This window comes from Callithrix jacchus, chromosome 6 (genome assembly GCF_049354715.1).
Source record: "Callithrix jacchus isolate 240 chromosome 6, calJac240_pri, whole genome shotgun sequence".
In the NCBI taxonomy this organism is placed as follows: Eukaryota; Metazoa; Chordata; class Mammalia; order Primates; family Cebidae; genus Callithrix; species Callithrix jacchus.
Window position 1 is genome coordinate 20,885,866 of NC_133507.1, and position 17,126 is coordinate 20,902,991.

Consider the following 17,126-nt stretch of genomic DNA (forward strand, 5'->3'; position numbering starts at 1 on the left):
GGTACATGTGCAGATCATGCCGGATTGTTGCATAGGTACACACATGGCAATGTGGTTTGTTCCCTCCATCCCCCAACACCTATATCTGGCATTTCTCCCCATGTTATCCCTCCCCAACCTCCCCATACCCCCTCTGTCCCTCCCCTGCCCCACCAACAGACTGCAGTGTGTGATGCTCCCCTCCCTGTGTCCATGTGTTCTCACTGTTCAGCACCCACCTATGAGTGAGAACATGCCATGTTTCATTTTCTGTTCTTGTGTCAGTTTGCTGAGAATGATGGTTTCCAGATTCATCCATGTCCCTACAAAGGACATGAACTCATCATTTTTTATGGCTGCATAGTATTCCATGGTGTATATGTGCCACATTTTCCTTGTCCAGTCTATCATTGATGGGGGTTTGTAAACAGTGCCGCAATGAACATACACATGCATGTGTCTTTGTAATAGAACGATTTATAATCCTTTGAGTATATACTCAGTAATGGGATTGCTGGGCCAAATGGAATTTCTATTTCTAGATCCTTGAGATAGTGCCACTCTGTCTTCCACAATGGTTGAACTAATTTATTTTGAATTCATAAGTGTCTTCTTGTTTTGGATATGTTTCTTGTGAGCAGGTCATAGTTGGATTTTCCTAGCCCAACCCTGAAATCTTCGTATTTTAAATATAGGAAGATAAATCACTTAAATTTATTGTTATAACTGGCCATCCTCTCATCCTGGGTAATTATTTTAGGTATCTGTGATTTTGCTCAGACAGGGCTCATGGAAACTGAGTCGGAACACTGACATAGAAATCAGTTGCAGGCAAGAAAACAAGTAAAAATTCACACCTTATCATGGGAAAAGAAAGGAGCATTATAAAAATCAGGTCTGTGGAATTGATCAGAAGTCTAGAACAGGATACCTAACAAAGAATTTTAAAATGTCAGTTACAATTGAGGAATGGATTCATAAAACACAGCCAGGACAGCTTTCCTGAGAAAAAGACACACAGGGAGACACAAGTACTTTTAATCTTTTATCGCAAGTGATCATGGAAAAAAACAATGATGGCAACAAATAACAACAGCTCATTTATCAACTCATCCTTGGGCCAGACCCTGAACGATGTTCTGTGCACAATCAGTGGGCCAGACCCTGAACGATGTTCTGTGCACAATCAGTCCCCACAAGGACCCTAGGCAGTGTATGTTTTTTTCCAGTTTTAACAACAAGGAAACTCAGGTTTTAAGTAAGTAAGTTAATTTCCCTAAGACCAAAGTTAGGAAGTACCTGAACCATTTTCAAAATAAGATATCTCTCTCAAAAGTCTGTGATATTGTTTTATTATTTTTATATTGTTTTACCACCCCCCCGTAAAGGTTTAGCATCCCTAATCCAAACATCCAAAATGTTCCAAAATATGAAACTTTTTGAACATCAACATGATCCTCAAGGGAAGTCTTAATTGGAGGATTTCAGATTAAAGGTGCTCAACTCGTATCCACTCTACAAATATTCCCCAATCTAAAAACGTCCCAAATCCAGAACCCTTCTGGCCCCAATCTTTTCAGATAAGGGATACTCAACCTCTGTTAACATGTTTCCTGGTTTTTATTTTCCCTGTTTCTATAAGTATGTACTTTTCTTTGAATTCTTCAAATTCAGTTTTTGTTTGTTTGTCTGAGACAGAGTGTTGCTCTGTCGTCCAGGCTGGAGTGCAGTGGTATGATCTTAGCTCACTGTAACCCCTGCCTCCCAGGTTCAAATACTTCTCCTGCCTCACCCTCTCAAGTAGCTGGGAGTATAGGCATGCACCACAACAGCCAACTAATTTTTTATATTTTTAGTAGAGACAGGTTTTTGCCATGTTGGCCAGGCTGGTCTTGAACTCCTGACCTCAAGTGATCTGCCCACCTCAGCCTCCCAAAGTACTGGGATTACAGGTGTGAGCCACTGCCCCAGGCCCAAATTCTGTTTTTTAACATTGCACTTGAATGCATACATTCTCTAATCATCAAATTCATGAATGAAATAACTTCTGACTCTTTATAAGGTGAGAAATTTCATACTCTGCTTTCCCACATACACTCCCTTTCCTCCATTCTTGCCAATGTCATTTAGAATTACGGACCTATTTATGACTTTTATTCTATCTCAAGAAAAATTTCCAACTGTACTGATACTTTATTCACAACTTTTTCAAACTGAGTTTAGCATGTTTAGCTTGGATTCTCAGTTTTTTTGAACCCATTTTTGCTATTGAGTTTAGTCTTTAACATGTTTCACTGCAACGTATCTTTAATTTTTTTGAGAAAAGTGCATGGGTGGTATCTTTTTGAACCCTCGATTAGAATATCTAAGAATGTGTTTTTGTTTTCTTTGCAAATTAGCACTTCAGCTTGAGTCAGAAGCTCTTTCTTTACCTTTGAGACTTTACTTGTTGCTCATGTGGCATCTAGTCTTGTGCTGTACCCTTAATTCAGCCGATTCTCATTTTTATCATAAGTAACATTTGTTTTGTCTGGATGTTTGTAGAATTTTTAAAAATCTTCTCCATTTGCACTTATGCCTCGGTGCATCTTGAATTTTGCCTGGAACATGGTGTAGTATTTTAACTTGTATATTTTTTTCCAGCTCAAGTTTTTCCTCCATTTTTCTCCATGTTAAAGCAGCATCATTTGTAATGGTTATATTTCCCTTGGGTCCTTCTTATCTGTAGAGTAAGTCTTTATTTTGGATCAACCAAATTATCTATCTTTTCTGTCATCATTTTTTTGTTTCTTTTCTCTGCATAGAAAGAACAGTTCTTGGCCGGGCGCAGTGGCGCACGCCTATAATCCCAGGGAGGCCGAGGCGGGTGGATCACGAGGTCAAGAGATCGAGACCATCCTGGTCAACATGGTGAAACCCCGTCTCTACTAAAAATACAAAAAATTAGCTGGGCACAGTGGCACGTGCCTGTAATCCCAGCTACTCAGGAGGCTGAGGCAGGAGAATTGCCTGAACCCAGGAGGCGGAGGCTGTGGTGAGCCGAGATTGCACCATTGCACTCCAGCCTGGGTAACAAGAGCGAAACTAGGTCTCAAAAAAAAAAAAAAAAAAAAAAAAACCACACACACACACAAAAGCAGGATTAACTTGTTTTTTTTTTTCTCTGTTTTATGCAGTTAGCTTTTTCTCTGCCTCATTGGTCTAATGAGTCTCTTGTTATGTTACAGAATATTTTTCATAGAGTGATGTATCTCTGTACCATCCCCAACACATACGTACTTACTCCTTCTTCAGCAATGGTATAGCTATCCAAATTGTTTGTCCTCTGAATCTGCCAGAACCTTCCTCTTAATTGTTTAACTCGAGAGCAAGCTATGGTGCCTAGCTAGCAATGTGTACACACTCTGACATGAATCTCTCTTGCTTCCCTGTTTCTTGTCAATGGAAGGTGAATTTATTACTAAATACTTTGAAACATTCCATAGACTTTCTGTAGCTTGAAACAGTTCATGGGAAGATCTGGTTCCAAGACACAGGGCTCTCAATATATCTGGCAGATTGGGTTTTCCAAAGGTGGCCACAACAATATATATTGAATTCCTTGGCTCTTCTGACAAAGCAACACTGAACATCCTTCACCAAGAGGTGAAGTCTATGTTCTCCCACCTTGAGCCCAGAGGGAACTTTGTAGCTGCTTCCATCAACAGGATGCAGCAGAAATAACCCCGCTGACTTCTGAGGCTAGGTCATAAAAGTCACATGGCTTCCTCTATGAGGCAGGTACAACTGGGAGCCGGGAGCATGCATGCATGAAGTCTGGCTGCCCTGAGGCTGTCATGCTAGAGAGCTCATGGAGAGAGCCGCAAACACATGCCCAGAGGCCCAGCTATTCTGGCCCTCAGCTGTTTATCTTTGTAGCCCAGGTGCCAGATGCTAGATGATCCCAGCTGAAAGTAGAGTCCCGCTCTCCCTCCTAAGCCCTTTCCTGACTGCAGATTCTTGAACAAAATACGTATTGTTTTAAATCACTAAATTCTGGGGTGGCTTGTTACCCAGCAGTAGGTAATTTTAAAAAAGTTTCTCATCCTTATTCCCACTTACATTACTTTACATCACGGGGAGTACTCTGCAACCACCCACCCTTTCACTGAGGCCCGCTGCGCCTTTCTGAGAGTTACAATTGCACAGATAAATTCGGCCAGAAGAATGCCATCCTCAGGCAGCCAGGAGGTGACTGGCAGGCTTTTTGGTTAGGGAACCAGCCGCCGTCCTCTCTGTAGAACCTTCCTCTCTCCTTTCTATGGAGGAAGCAGGCACTCCTCTTCCTTGGTCATCCCATCTGTCCTGTGTGAGGAGTCATTTCCCTGAGAAACCAACCATCCATATTCAGGATCCTGGGTTTTCAGCCCTTTTATGTCCTATTAGCCTCTTTGGATTTTTCTTGGGTATTTTAATGGAAGTCAGGAGAGGGAAATCCAGGCAGCAGTTATGATCCATAAGCTCAGCATCTCAGCTTTCATTCTGAGATTCAGATATGCCGCCAAAACAACAATCAGACACAAGATAAAATAGATTTCCTCTCCTCCTCTCCCCACTCCCTGGCCGAGTCATGAGTCCACTATGCTCCCACCCTGCGGGACTCCATGGTGTGAGGATTCCCAGAGAATGAAAATAACCAGCATCATCTTTAGAGCCAATGGTTCCTCTTAGTCCTTTTCTAAAGCCCCAAATACAATAAAAAAGGGGAATGGATATAAATGCTGCTTAAAATTGTCTAACTCTAGGCGTCTTTTGATACCATTCTAAGCCAATTCTTCTCCATCATGCTGCACACCTACGGAGCTTGTTAAACTGCAGATTCTGATTCTGCACATCTGGGCTAAGAGTCTCTTCTCTCCCTCTCCCTCCTCCTCTCTCACTGCTCCCCTCTCCCCTTCTTTTCCTCTTCCTTTCTCCCCCCTCCCCTCTTTATTCCTTTTCCGCATGTCCCCCTCTCCCTCTTCCTCCCCTCTCCCCCTCTCCCCTTTCTCCCCTCTTTCTCCCCTCCCCCCTCTTTCTCCCCCCTCCCCCTTTCTCCCCTCTTTCTTTCCTCCCTCCTCTTCCTCCCCTCTCCCCCCCTTTGTCCCCTCCCCTCTTCCTCCCCCTTCCCCACTCTTTCTCCCCTCTCCCCCCTTTCTCCCCCTCCTCCCCTTTGTCCCCTTTCTTCCCTCCCCCCTTTCTCCCCTTTCTCCCTTCCCCCTTTCTCCCCTCTCCCCTCTTTCTTCCCTCCTCTTTCTCCCCTCTCCCCCTCCCCTCTTTGTCCCCTTTCTTTCCTCCCTCCTCTTCCTCCCCTCTCCCCCTCCCCGCTTTCTCCCCTCTTTCTTCCCTCCCCCTCTTTCTCCCCTCTCTCCCTCTCCCCTCTTTCTCCCCTTTCTTCCCTCTCCCCTCTTTCTCCCCTCTCCCCCTCTTTGTTCCCTCTCCCCTCCCCTTTCTCCCCTCTTTCTTTCCTTCCCCCTCTTCCTCCCCTCTCCCCTCTTTGTCCCCTTTCTTCCCTCTATCCTCTTTCTCCCCTCTCCCCTCCCCCCTTCTCCCCTCTCCCTCTCTACCCTCTTTCTCCCCTCTTTCTTCCCTCCCCTCTCTTTCTCCCCCCTTTCTTTCCTCCCCTCTTCCCCTCTCCCCTCTTTGTCCCCCCTTTCTTCCCTCCCCCTCTTTCTCCCCTCTCCCCCTCTCTCCCAGCTAATGCCTGTGCTGCTGCCCAGGGCTAGGCAATCCCTCTTGCTCTCACCTCCTGCATGGCTAGATGCAGTCTTACAGTACTGCCACTACCCTGTCCCTTTTCTCCTTTTCTCCTTTCCCCCTAATGCTTACGGGCTCTTCTTGCCGTTTTCTCCTGTCCCATACCTGTTGGGCAGCTCCAGTGAGGAAGCTTTTCTTCTTCTTGTGTCCTCACTTGTTTGTTCTCTCCCTCATAGTTACTGACCACTCTGTGCTTGGCTCTTTTAGGAGGCAAAAATATAGAAATGAAAGACACCAACCAAAGACAAATGAGAAAGAAGCACAGTGAGTGCTCTCCACAGTGCGATCCATGCTAGGTTGGGTAGAGGCTGGCTCAGGTGGAGAGGGAAGCAGGTGGGAGGGAGTTGGGAGGTAGTCAGTGAGAGAGTATTCTCTGAGGACTTCGTGGAGGAGGTGACACTAATAGGATTTTAAGATACAAGTAGGTGTGAGCCCACTGAAGAAAAGAGGAGGGAAGGGCATTCCAAGCAGAAGGAACAGCCTATGCAAGTGTTTAGAGGAGGAGACCTGCACAGTGAGCTCAAGGAACTGTAATTAAGCACATGAGTATAAGGTGTGTGAAGGGCTGGGAGAGGGTTACAGTCACATTTTGGTCTGCTCTGGCTGCCATAGCAAACTGCTTCAGACTCGGAGGCTTAAGCAACAGAAACGTGTCCTCGTACCATTCTCAAGGCTAGAAGACCAAGATCAAGGCGCTAGCAGCTTTGGTTCCTCCGAGGCCCCTCTACGAGGCCTACAGATACGGGCCTTCCCCATGTCCTTACCTGGTCCTCTCTCTGTGTGCATCTGTGTCCTGATCTCTTCTAATAAGGACACGGTTCTATGGGGTTGGAGCCATATGAGCCTGTCTCACCTTGGTTACCTCTTTAAAAGCCCCTTCTCCAAATATAGTCACATTCTGAGGTGCTGGGGGTGGGGTTTGAGACACGCATTTTGGAGGAGATAGAGTCCCGCCCATATCAGGTCGTCAAAGGTTGGACAGACTACTCGTTCTGTTTGTTCACTCCTCACCCCTCCCATGGCCGAAGTCCGGGAGAGGAGTTTGTCTGCAGCAATGGCAAGGAGACAGCATAAGGAAGCCAGGGTGCAGGAAGTGAACGTATCCTGAATGTACCTTTCGCTCACTGGTGTATGATGTCTCTATAACCCATGCTCTTACTTTAGGTTTTCTTTCTTGCTGGTGGCATTCCACACCCTGTAGACTTTTTCCATGGCCTCCTTGTATGTTCTCCAGAGACCGTTCTTTCTCTCTGATCAGTCCGAGGGTTAATGCACTGATTGTACCCTGCCCACTTGAGGTACACAGGCCTGGCACCCACTACCCCTCAGGAGGGCAGACAGCTGTGGCCACTTTCTGCTGAACTTGGAGCTCACCATACTGTGACACATAATCTCTATCCCTCAGGCTTCCTTTGTGGAAATGCCGTTGGGCCTTAAACTGGCTTCTGGTGCCAGCTCATGCCATTCGCCTACCACAGTGGGACCAACTCTCCAAACGGCAAAATGCATGTGCATTTTTCAGAGACTCGGAGCGAAACTGGGAAAGCCCTCCTCTGAGAGAGAAGATGAAAGGCATTGTGCCCAGGAAAGGTGCTCCCGGGGACAATTTCTGCTGCAAGAAGGGTGTGTGTGTGGTTGCACAGAGGATGGAGAGGAGGGTCCCTGGGGAGAATGCCTGGAAGGAACTTTTCTATAAACATTGACACCTTCTGGGTCTCTTTTTTGTCCTAATCAGAGGTATTAAGCTTCTTGGCAGGAGACCTGGTAGGCATTGAGAAGAAAACAAATGATCCTTTATTATTATTATTATTTTGAGGTGGAGTCTCACTCTATCCCCCCCCCCCCCCCCCCCCGGGCTGCTGGAGTGCAATGGCACCCCCCCCCCCCCCGCCCCGCACCGGGGCTGGAGTGCAATGGTGCTATCTCAGCTCACTGCCATCTCTGCCTCCTGGGTTCAAGCGATTCTCCTGCCTCGGCCTCCTAAGTACCTGGGAATACAGGTGCCCACCACCACTCTCAGCTAATTTTTGTATTTTTTAGTAGAGATGGGGTTTCACCATGTTGACCAGGCTGGTCTTGAACTCCTGACCTCTGGTGATTCACCTGTCTTGGCCTCCTGAAGTGCTGGGATTACAAGCATAAGCCACTGCACCTGGCCAATCCTTTATTTTTAAAGTAAAACACTTTCTATACTCTTAAGAAGCTAACAGTCTATGTGGATAAAACAAATTCTGTTTATATACATATCAACAAAAGTACAAATGGTGTTCTCCCCAAATGCACTAATATTTGGAAAAGTTTATTATATTTTTTCTCCTTTACCTCAAAACTCGTTTTCCATAAATATAATACATTCTTAAAACTCCGGTTTTCTCATGTCAATTCTTTCCATTTCCATTAATGTTCTTCTTTTTTCCTTCTGCTTCTCATTTGAATTTACCATTGTTTAGAATTGCATTCACGGCCGGGCGCCGTGGCTCACACCTGTAATCCCAGCACTTTGGGAGGCCAAGGCAGGTGGATCACGAGGTCAAGAGATCGAGACCATCCTGGTCAACATGGTGAAACCCCTTCTCTACTAAAAATACAAAAAAGTAGCTGGGCATGGTGGCGCGTGCCTGTAATCCCAGCTACTCGGGAGGCTGAGGCAGGAGAATTACCTGAACCCAGGAGGTGGAGGTTGTGGTGAGCCAAGATCGGGCCATTGCACTCCAGCCTGGGTAACAAGAGCGAAACTCCGTCTCAAAAAAAAAAAAAAAAAAAAATTGCATTCACAAGGATGTTTATCCTTTTGCCTTCTTTGCTGAGCTTTAGGGCACATTCAATTAAAGCTATAATTTACAATATGAAACTATGAATATAGTGAGCAGCAATGGGAGGCTATCTGGTAGAAAAGCATATGGATCAGGCTAATTGGAAGATGGGCGTAGGGAGAGAAAAACTCTGAGAAAAAATAAGCTTCCACTCAGCCCAAATATTAGTTTCAAGCCAAAGAAGTTGGCATAGCCCCAATTCTATCCTCGGTTGGACACAATATATGATTGGTGCATTTTCAGAAAAAAAAATCCATAGGGTGAGAATCTAAGCATCCATTTTCCATCCCAGTGACAATCAGAAATCATTCTTTCCGTTTATTTTTCAACTTTGTATATTTGCCTGTGAACAAAACTGAAGCTAGCAAAAGATGGTTCATGTGAATTACTTGACCAACAATTTCTCATTGTGTTGAATTACACTGAGGCTGCTTGCTGGGAAATCTTGCCACAGCCCAGTAACAGAGGAAGAGGTTGTTTTTTTCCATGACCATATAGTTAACCCACTTCTCTCCTACAAAAAATGAACAGACGGTCCTCTCTAGAATGAAGGAGAAAAGATCTTCAAATTCTAATCACTAAGCGTTTACCTATAGCTTATTAATATTTTATGAACCAAAAGCCAGTTTATCGTCCCATTTCACCCCACTTTCTTTTCAGCTTCCCTACAGCAGATTCTAAGATTACTTGGCTTCTCAATGTTTGGAATACCTCTAGTAGCCAGCAAAGTAAGGAATCAGGGAACCACAGCATTAGCTGTATTTAGCAATATTTTTATCTTGAAAAGTCACCTAATACAGAAAGTAGTTGAAAGGCTAAAATCATCACAAAGGTTCTAGAGTCATTCATAACACAGACCTATTCCTAAATTCACTATCCACCACTAGGGGGCGAGATGAATGTAAAACGGTCCTAGCATGGTGGTTACAGCATTTCTCCGAGGCAACATTTAAGGAAGCCCAGTTGAGGTCTTTGATGGTTCAGTTACTGGCCTTGCAGCTCACATGAGTATCAACCGCCTATTTCAGAGGACGGTTGGAGCAGTCACTGCAGCTCACGGGAGGGCTAAGGCCCCTCTATCTCCTTTTCTCCTTGGTGTTCCTACCAATTTGGGGTGGCAAATGTAGCCTCAATTCCTGCCACGTGCTGGCAGTGAGCTCCCAAAATCCACCTGCTGTTTTTTCTTTTGAAAAAAAAAAAAAAAAAAAAGAAAGAAAAAAAGCGGGGGCTAATAAGACCAGCTCTGCCTGTTGTGAGCTTCAGCTGAGATACAGAACACAGCAGTACTTCATAAGCATTAAGGTGATGTATAGAATACAAGGATGTTTACTGTTTTTCTGCTGCATCCTCTGTGTGCTTACGGGGCTAGGGGAATGCCAAGTAGAAGTACTTGGTGCTCATAAACACGCCTTATCATCCCCGGATCCCTGATCTACAAGTAAATAAAGGATGAGCAGAGAAGGAAGGGAGTTGAACTTGTTAAATTCCTTCTTTCTGACTGACTGAGGCTGCAGCCTGATTTCCCTGAGGCTGACTTTGATGATTCTTAAGGCTTCAGGCACAGGATTACTTTCATGGCTGCTTACCATTAATTATAGGAAAAATCTACAGCCCTAATCCGAAATCCTTTATCCAGCAGCAAGAGTGTGTGATTTCTCTAAAGACAGCTAATTTTTTAATCTAAAATAAATGGTTAAGCTGAAAAAAGCCTGTGCCCTTCTCAGTCTGTACATGAGGCATTGTGGTATTGAACAAAGGGCTGGCTAAGTGCAGCGGCTCACACCTGTATTCCCAGCACTTTGGAAGGCTGAGGCGGGCTGATCTCCGGAGGTCAGGAGTTTGACACCAGCCTGACCAACATGGAGAAACCCTGTCTCTATTAAAAATACAAATTAGCTGGGCATTGTGGCGCATGCCTGTAATCCCAGCTACTCAGGAGGCTGAGGCAGGAGAACTGTTTGAACCCAGGAGGCGGAGGTTGCAGTGAGCTGAGATCATGCCATTGCACTCCAGTCTGGGCAACAAGAGCGAAATTCTATCTCAAAAAACAAAAAGGTCTGAACGTGGATGCAAGTTTTGTCCCTTTCTAGCTTTATAAAAAGAGGAACAACCTAAGTCCTGCCCTCCCCATGAAATGGACCACACTGGATGATATATGACATAGTATATACGTAGTTATAAAAAACCTGGGCTATCACGGCAGACACCCTGGTTTTTGAAGACTGCCATTTATTAGACAAGTGACATTGGTCAGGTTAACCTCTCTGGGCCTCAGTTGTCTCATCTATAAAACAGGACTAATCATAGTATCTGGTTTAGAGGATTGTTGAGGATTACACTGTAAATGCGGGTGAAGCACTGAGAATGATTCTGGCCACAGTCAACGTTAGCTCTTGTTATTCCAAAGAATGTAAATAAGAGTTGAAGATTATAACGCACTCTGCACAACATTTCATTAGTGACAGGGTTACTGTTCACAGACAAAGTCTCAGCTTGGCTTTGCAGCTCATCCTCACAGAGGCAGGGAACAGAGCTAGCTCATCAAGGGTCTTCTCAGGAGGAAGTAGGGAGGTACCCCATGATGCAAAGTGATGGGGAGGGAAAGGGGAGGACAGCAAGATTCTGCAGGAAAGTTGGCTCTGAGTGGTGGGGAGGGTGTGGGGAAGAAAGGAGGGGTCAGTAAGGATTCTAAAGGCAGGACTGGCCAGGAAGTGGGGGAAATGGGAAGAGACTTCTGTGCGGGGAGCCAATTCAGATAGGAGGTGACCTAGACAAGGTGGGGGCATCTCAAAGCGACACAGGACACCAAGCTTGGGTGAGATCATGTCTGGAGCCACAGAAGGATGAAGCAGTTTATATTTAAATGCCATGGTACAACACCACCCTCACCATGACCCTCTATTCTCATTCAACTTCTTTGGGAGAAAGGAGAAGTATGGTAGTGTTAATTACTATTCAGTTTCGAAGCTGAGCCTGCATTGAGATACAGGAGCCTGGGAGAGTGGGTCATTTTCTTGGACACAATTTGTAAGGAAAGCGTTTCGAATGATTCGTTGAGTCCCCCAATGGTCCAGGTGGGAGCTGCTGTTTCCTGGTACCTGTCCAGTCAGCTTCCAAACGCTGCAGTTGAGAACAAGCAGATCCTACTGGTGGCGCCCTGTGGCCCACACTCCTTGGTAACGCTAAGTGGGGTGTGATTAGGAGCGGCTGCCACAGGCCAGGCATTCGGGTCAAGGCCGAGGATGGTGACAAGGGCCACAGAGCCAGGGGAGGGGTGGGGACCCAGCAGGCCTGTGGCTGGCCGCTTCCTGCGCGCTCCAGCCCGGTGCCCTGGGCGGAATGGAGGGCCGGACAAGGCCCTCTGCTGGGTCCCCGGCGATCCTGCAGCGCCTGGACACCTAGGCCAGGCCACCAACAGTCCGCTGGGCTCCCGACGTCTTCCTCTAACTTCCCTTCTCTCCCTTCGGTCTGCGGTCTTTTCAGCAACCCCCACCCCGCCCCGTGGCCGGGGAGAGTCGGGGCAGAGGCAGGCGGCAGAAACCTCAAGCGGCTCTGACCCGACACCTCCCCAAGCTCCGGAGCACAACGTCTGTCCCCAGAAATCCCCGGGCGGATGAGAGCGCGCGCCAAGCCCCTCCTGGGTACTCGGTATTCTCCTTTCCTGGGAACAGCCCGCCTTCTGAGGCCTGGCCCGGGTTCCCGAGCGCCGGGTCCCAGCCCCGTGTCGGCGCCTCCGCACTCCATCTCCCCGCCCGGCGCCCCGCGCCCCGCGCCCCGCAGCGCCACCTAGGAACCGGGCGCCGCTTCTCCCTCCCTCCTTCCTTCAGGGGCACCCCCTGACTCCGCCGGGACTCAGGGTCTCCCCAGTTCTCCCGGCGGCCGGACTCTGCCAGCCTCCGCCGCCCTCCGCGTCCCGAGCCTGGCCCCCGCGCCTCCCCCGGGGCAAACCGGAGCGGCTCGGCTGGGGCGCTCTGCGGAGGCGGCGGCCCAGGCCCAGGCCTCGGGACTGGGGCCGAGGGGGTGAAAGCAGGCGCGGCCCGCGAGCGAGGGGAAGCGGGCGATGGCAGCGGCGGGCGGCGGAGGAGGCGGCGGGCGGCGCGAGGAGCCCCTGTGATTGGCACAGCCCGAGCCGGAGGAGGAGGCGCGGGGAGGGCGGAGGCGGGGGAGGAGGAGGAGGAGGAAGGGGCGAGCGCGGCGGCGGCGAGGAGCTGTGCCTTCCACCTCTCCAGCCCGGGCAGGCAGGACGGGGGCGGCCGCCGCGGGCCCGGGGCGGGGACAGCACGCAGCCTCGCGACGCGCACCCCCGCCCGGCAGCGGCCCCGGCACCCGGGGCGAGCGGGAAAGCGGCGGCGGCGGCGGGGGAAGGATGCAGGGGAAGAAGCCGGGCGGCTCGTCGGGCGGCGGCCGGAGCGGCGAGCTGCAGGGGGACGAGGCGCAGAGGAACAAGAAGAAGAAAAAGAAGGTGTCCTGCTTTTCCAACATCAAGATCTTCCTGGTGTCCGAGTGCGCCCTGATGCTGGCGCAGGGCACGGTGGGCGCCTACCTGGTGAGTCCCCGAGCTAACTCCGCCGCGGGCCCCTTCCCCAGAGCGGCTCGGGCACGAGGAGGGGGCCGCCGGGCGCTGGGGCAGGCGGGCATGACCTCGGTCCGGCGTGGAGGTTGGCGAGTGGTGCAGAGGCGGCCGCCGGGGGAGCTGCCGGCTGGGGCTGCCGGGGAGCGGGCGGGACCGTGGATGCCGGCAGCAGCTCGCGCGCGCCCGGCTGGGGTTGGGGATGCCGGGGGAGAGAGGCGGCCAGCAGGTGGGCGTGAAACTATTCCTTTCCCCCAGCAAGAGCGGAGCCAGACGGCGAGTTCAGGGGTCTCCTTGGAGAGGAGAGCCTCGGGGTTTTCAGGTGACCTGCACATGGGAAGAAAAGCCAGTTAGCATCCTGCGTCCTCTACTCTCCACTGTATCCTCCTGTGAATAAATCTATTCTGCATCATTTTCTCCAGGCGCTTTCCCCATCCGCCAATTGGGAGGTGGTGGTGGGGGGGGGAATGTAACAGTTTAGAGTAAAATGCGCCCCAGGGTGGCCCTGAGCTGAGCCGGAGCTGCAGGGGGAATATTCCCATCCGGTATCCCAATGGCCATCTTTCAGCGTCTGGGATAAAGTTACTGTACCTGGAGAGCAGCTGCGAGTTTGTGTAGTTCCTGCTATCCACTCTTAGAGCTAAATTCCCCATCGTGGCCTGTCGCCCACAGAAGGTTGCACCATTTTGCACAATGAATATGTATTTTATTTGCCTCCAGAAAGGGGATGTTGATGCTGAAAGGGCCCATGGGTGCATAACATTTCAGAGGAAACAGCTTGTAATGACTCAGCACTGTCAGGTGCCTACTTTGTCCCTTTCGCCTGCCCTGCTCAGGTGGTCCCCACCTGAGTTCCAGCGAGCGTGCTTCCACGCCTAAGTACCGTCCTGTCTAAACGGGAAAACATTTCTAGAGTTTATAGTGTTCAATCATTACTTGGCTATTGAGCCACAACTGGAATCAAATGTCGTAGACTTTGAGTGTTCCTGAGCAACTTTGATGGAGAGAGAATTGGACAAGATTTTGGCCGTTGAATAACCACATCCAGAGATAGAAGCAGGTGTGTCCTGATGCTGTGATTAATCCCTGCTGCCTGGCCTTGGGGTGAAATTAAGGAGGGCCCGACGCTGGGGACTCTATACCATTCATAAACTCTCAAGGCTCCCGGCTAGCTGTGAAAGGGAAGTGTAAGAGTGCTTGGTCTCTGGTGTTGAGTAGGTTTTGTGGTTGAGAGAGACAGGGTATCCAAACTCAGCTCTGTTCCTGAGGTGGCAAAATGTCAGGGCTTTTGAAAATCAAATCCATGTCTGTTGCTCCTTCTGAGACGAAGGGCGTTTACATCCCTGTCTCTGTCTTGTGCATTTGTAACTTGTAGACTGCAAGTGAACGCTGTAGCCAAAAGCATGTTTTATTTTCTGTGCTATAAAATGCACTTACTGTGTCTATAGTTATAACACACCGTTATATACCTATTGGCCCTTGGAATTTGAGGGATAGGGATAGCTGTGTTTTGGGAGTCAGTTGATCAGTGCTTCCTTAGGGGGAATGTGTTACAGTATTTAAATAAGTGCATGCATTACAGAGACGCAAATTCACATTGATAAAATATATGCGGGTCTGTACTGTGACATATGCAAAGTACATAATGCCTCACCGGGTCTGTGTTTAAAGGAGGTAATTAGTGTGTCAACAGCTGCCTCCACTTCAACGGTTTGCTTGCCTCAAACCAAGTGTGCTCAGTGGCGTGCATTATTCACGTGTGGCAAACACCAACAGAACTTTTCACCCCAGGAATGGTAAAAGCCTGGGCTTATTATTTTTCGGTGGCAACGATCTAAGGATTTGACAGATAGGAAGCCTGGCTGCGAATAGATGAGTGGCCTAGCTCCTTTAAAAAGTTAAGAAGCAGAGTGCTCCTGGAGTGGTGGACTTCTGGAGGCAGGGCTGGCCCCAGGAGTTAGGAGTTTGACTTTCAACCCAGAACAGGCAGAGGAGGAATTCAGTCCACCTGGTGGTGGCATCCTGGGACTTTTCGCCTTGGCTGATGGAAAGCCTGGTTGGGTGGGGTAGGGTAACAGGAGTCAACAGGTGACTTGCAGAAAGCAGATGGAGGCCCAGGAGAGGACAGACCTAGGAAATTGGATTCATTTTGGTGACTAGGAGTGGAGGCATAAAGCTCTCAGGAGTCTGCTTTGCCATCCGAGCCTCATGAACATCAGTCGGCTTTTGAGGGTTGACTGATTCCGCTTGCAATGGGCTTTGCTCTTCTGGACCACTTCAGAGTTTTCTTTTCATCTGTTATTTGGGAGATGGGGGAAAATAAGTTTGCTGCTTCAGCCATGCGAGACTTCTCTGTGGATAACTGGAGAATGAAATATTGCAGGCTGTTTGCAGGAAAGGCAAATTTCTTCCTTTTAATTCATCACGGTTTTCTTAGGAAACCTGAGACCCTGTGTCTGCAGAGGATCACAGGGCAGGGTCCACGTGCTAAGTGTGCATTATATGTGATCCTTACACTGGCAATGGGCCTGCCCCTCTAATGAGGCATTTCTAGATACCCGACAAAGGGCCCGCCTTGGGACAGGCCAGCAATGCTCCCTTTCACAGAAAGGAGGGTGCTTACAAATTCTGTGCCAATGACATTGTTTCCTGTTAGATTCCCAGAGTCCACTTTATTGTTTCATCTCCCCTGGTGCCTTAAAACTTGGTGGTTTTATTTCCTCCTTGTTTTTTCTGAAAAGACAAATTTCCCGGTGTCCTGAATGATACTAGTATAGATTTCCTGACTGCAGAACTGAAGGAGGAGGTTAGTTACGACTAACTGTGTGTGTGTGTGTGTGTATGTGTGTGTAAGAGAAAGTGTGTGTGTGGGTGTGTCTGTATGTATATATGTACGTGTTAGTTTTCCACCACAAACCTGCCCAGAGAGGAAACAAGGAAAAACTGTATCGTATATGAGAAGGCCATCCGTCGTTAGGCTAGGCCGGAGATCTGCAACTTTTGCATTGGTGTCAGGGAGTACAGAAAGACATTGATCCTGACAGCCAGACTCAGTGATCTAGATGCAGTAACCCAGGTGCAACCTGGGCCAACTGTGAACTCGGGAATCTATTACAGTTACTAATGTCTTACCTGGAAACCATGCTTCAGATAAGCTGATAGTCATAGGGATGTTCTGTCACAGTCACCTAAACTTCCTGACTGGCTATGGAATAATCTTTGCAGCATAAGAGGAGTGGGCTGCTCAGTTTGATGGTCACTGTGTATGGAACAGAGAATGCAATTTAATTTTCTTCTTCTTGGGTCTTTGCTTCGAGTGGCTCCAGTCCTGTTTGCAAGGATGTAACGTGTGCGCAAGCCTTGGGCTGGTTGGAGACGATGCAGGCATGATAACTGTGTGGTGAGAAGGTCACTTTGTGTGTGTTTATTGGGGCTTTGCAGAGACCCACCCACTAAAATGTTTTTTTTGGTTTGTTTCTCCAAAATTTTATTTTAATTTAAATTACAGGGCCAGCCAGGTATTCTGATAAGGAATTCACCTTTCCTCAGGAGAAAGAAAATGCTTTCGTGGCATTGGTAACAAATGTTTACATCTCCAACTTTTTAAGGGTTAAAAATCACATTAAGTAACTGCCTTAGGTAAAATTAAACCTTTATAACACAAACAGAAACCACTTTCCCTATTATAGTCTTGGTAATATGAATATGTCAAATGATCATAACTTCAAATGCAATTTTATCCTTAGATGTTTTCCCATTGTTTGTTTTAAAAACCAAACCCAAGAAGTCGTAACTACCTTCAGATTCCAATATGAGAATAACGCATGAATGTCTCTGCCACGCTGCAGCCCTCGCCTCGCTTCTTCCACCGACAAGATCCCACTAAAATGTTTTAAGCCAGTCACTGAGGGTAGCCCTGTAGATAGAGGTTTCTGTGTGGTATCGAATTACTGAGGACTGGAGTAGATAAAGGTGTGTACAGGAAATTA

At 48.2% G+C, this 17,126-nt stretch overlaps 1 protein-coding gene across 6 annotated transcripts in view; it reads left to right on the forward strand.

Annotated features, from left to right (window-relative positions):
* Nucleotides 1-17,126, forward strand: part of SLCO3A1 (solute carrier organic anion transporter family member 3A1) — an 829,245-nt gene that overhangs the window by 486,418 nt on the left and 325,701 nt on the right. For 2 of the 6 annotated variants that reach the window (XM_008998363.4, XM_002749097.7), the window contains exon 1: nt 12,746-13,113. The exons of the other annotated variants lie outside the window; for them this stretch is intronic. In XM_008998363.4, the coding sequence (XP_008996611.1) occupies nt 12,934-13,113 (180 nt within the window). In that variant the 5' untranslated portion in view covers nt 12,746-12,933. Of the gene's footprint in view, nt 1-12,745; nt 13,114-17,126 lie in introns of those variants that run through there. 6 annotated transcript variants of the gene reach the window in all.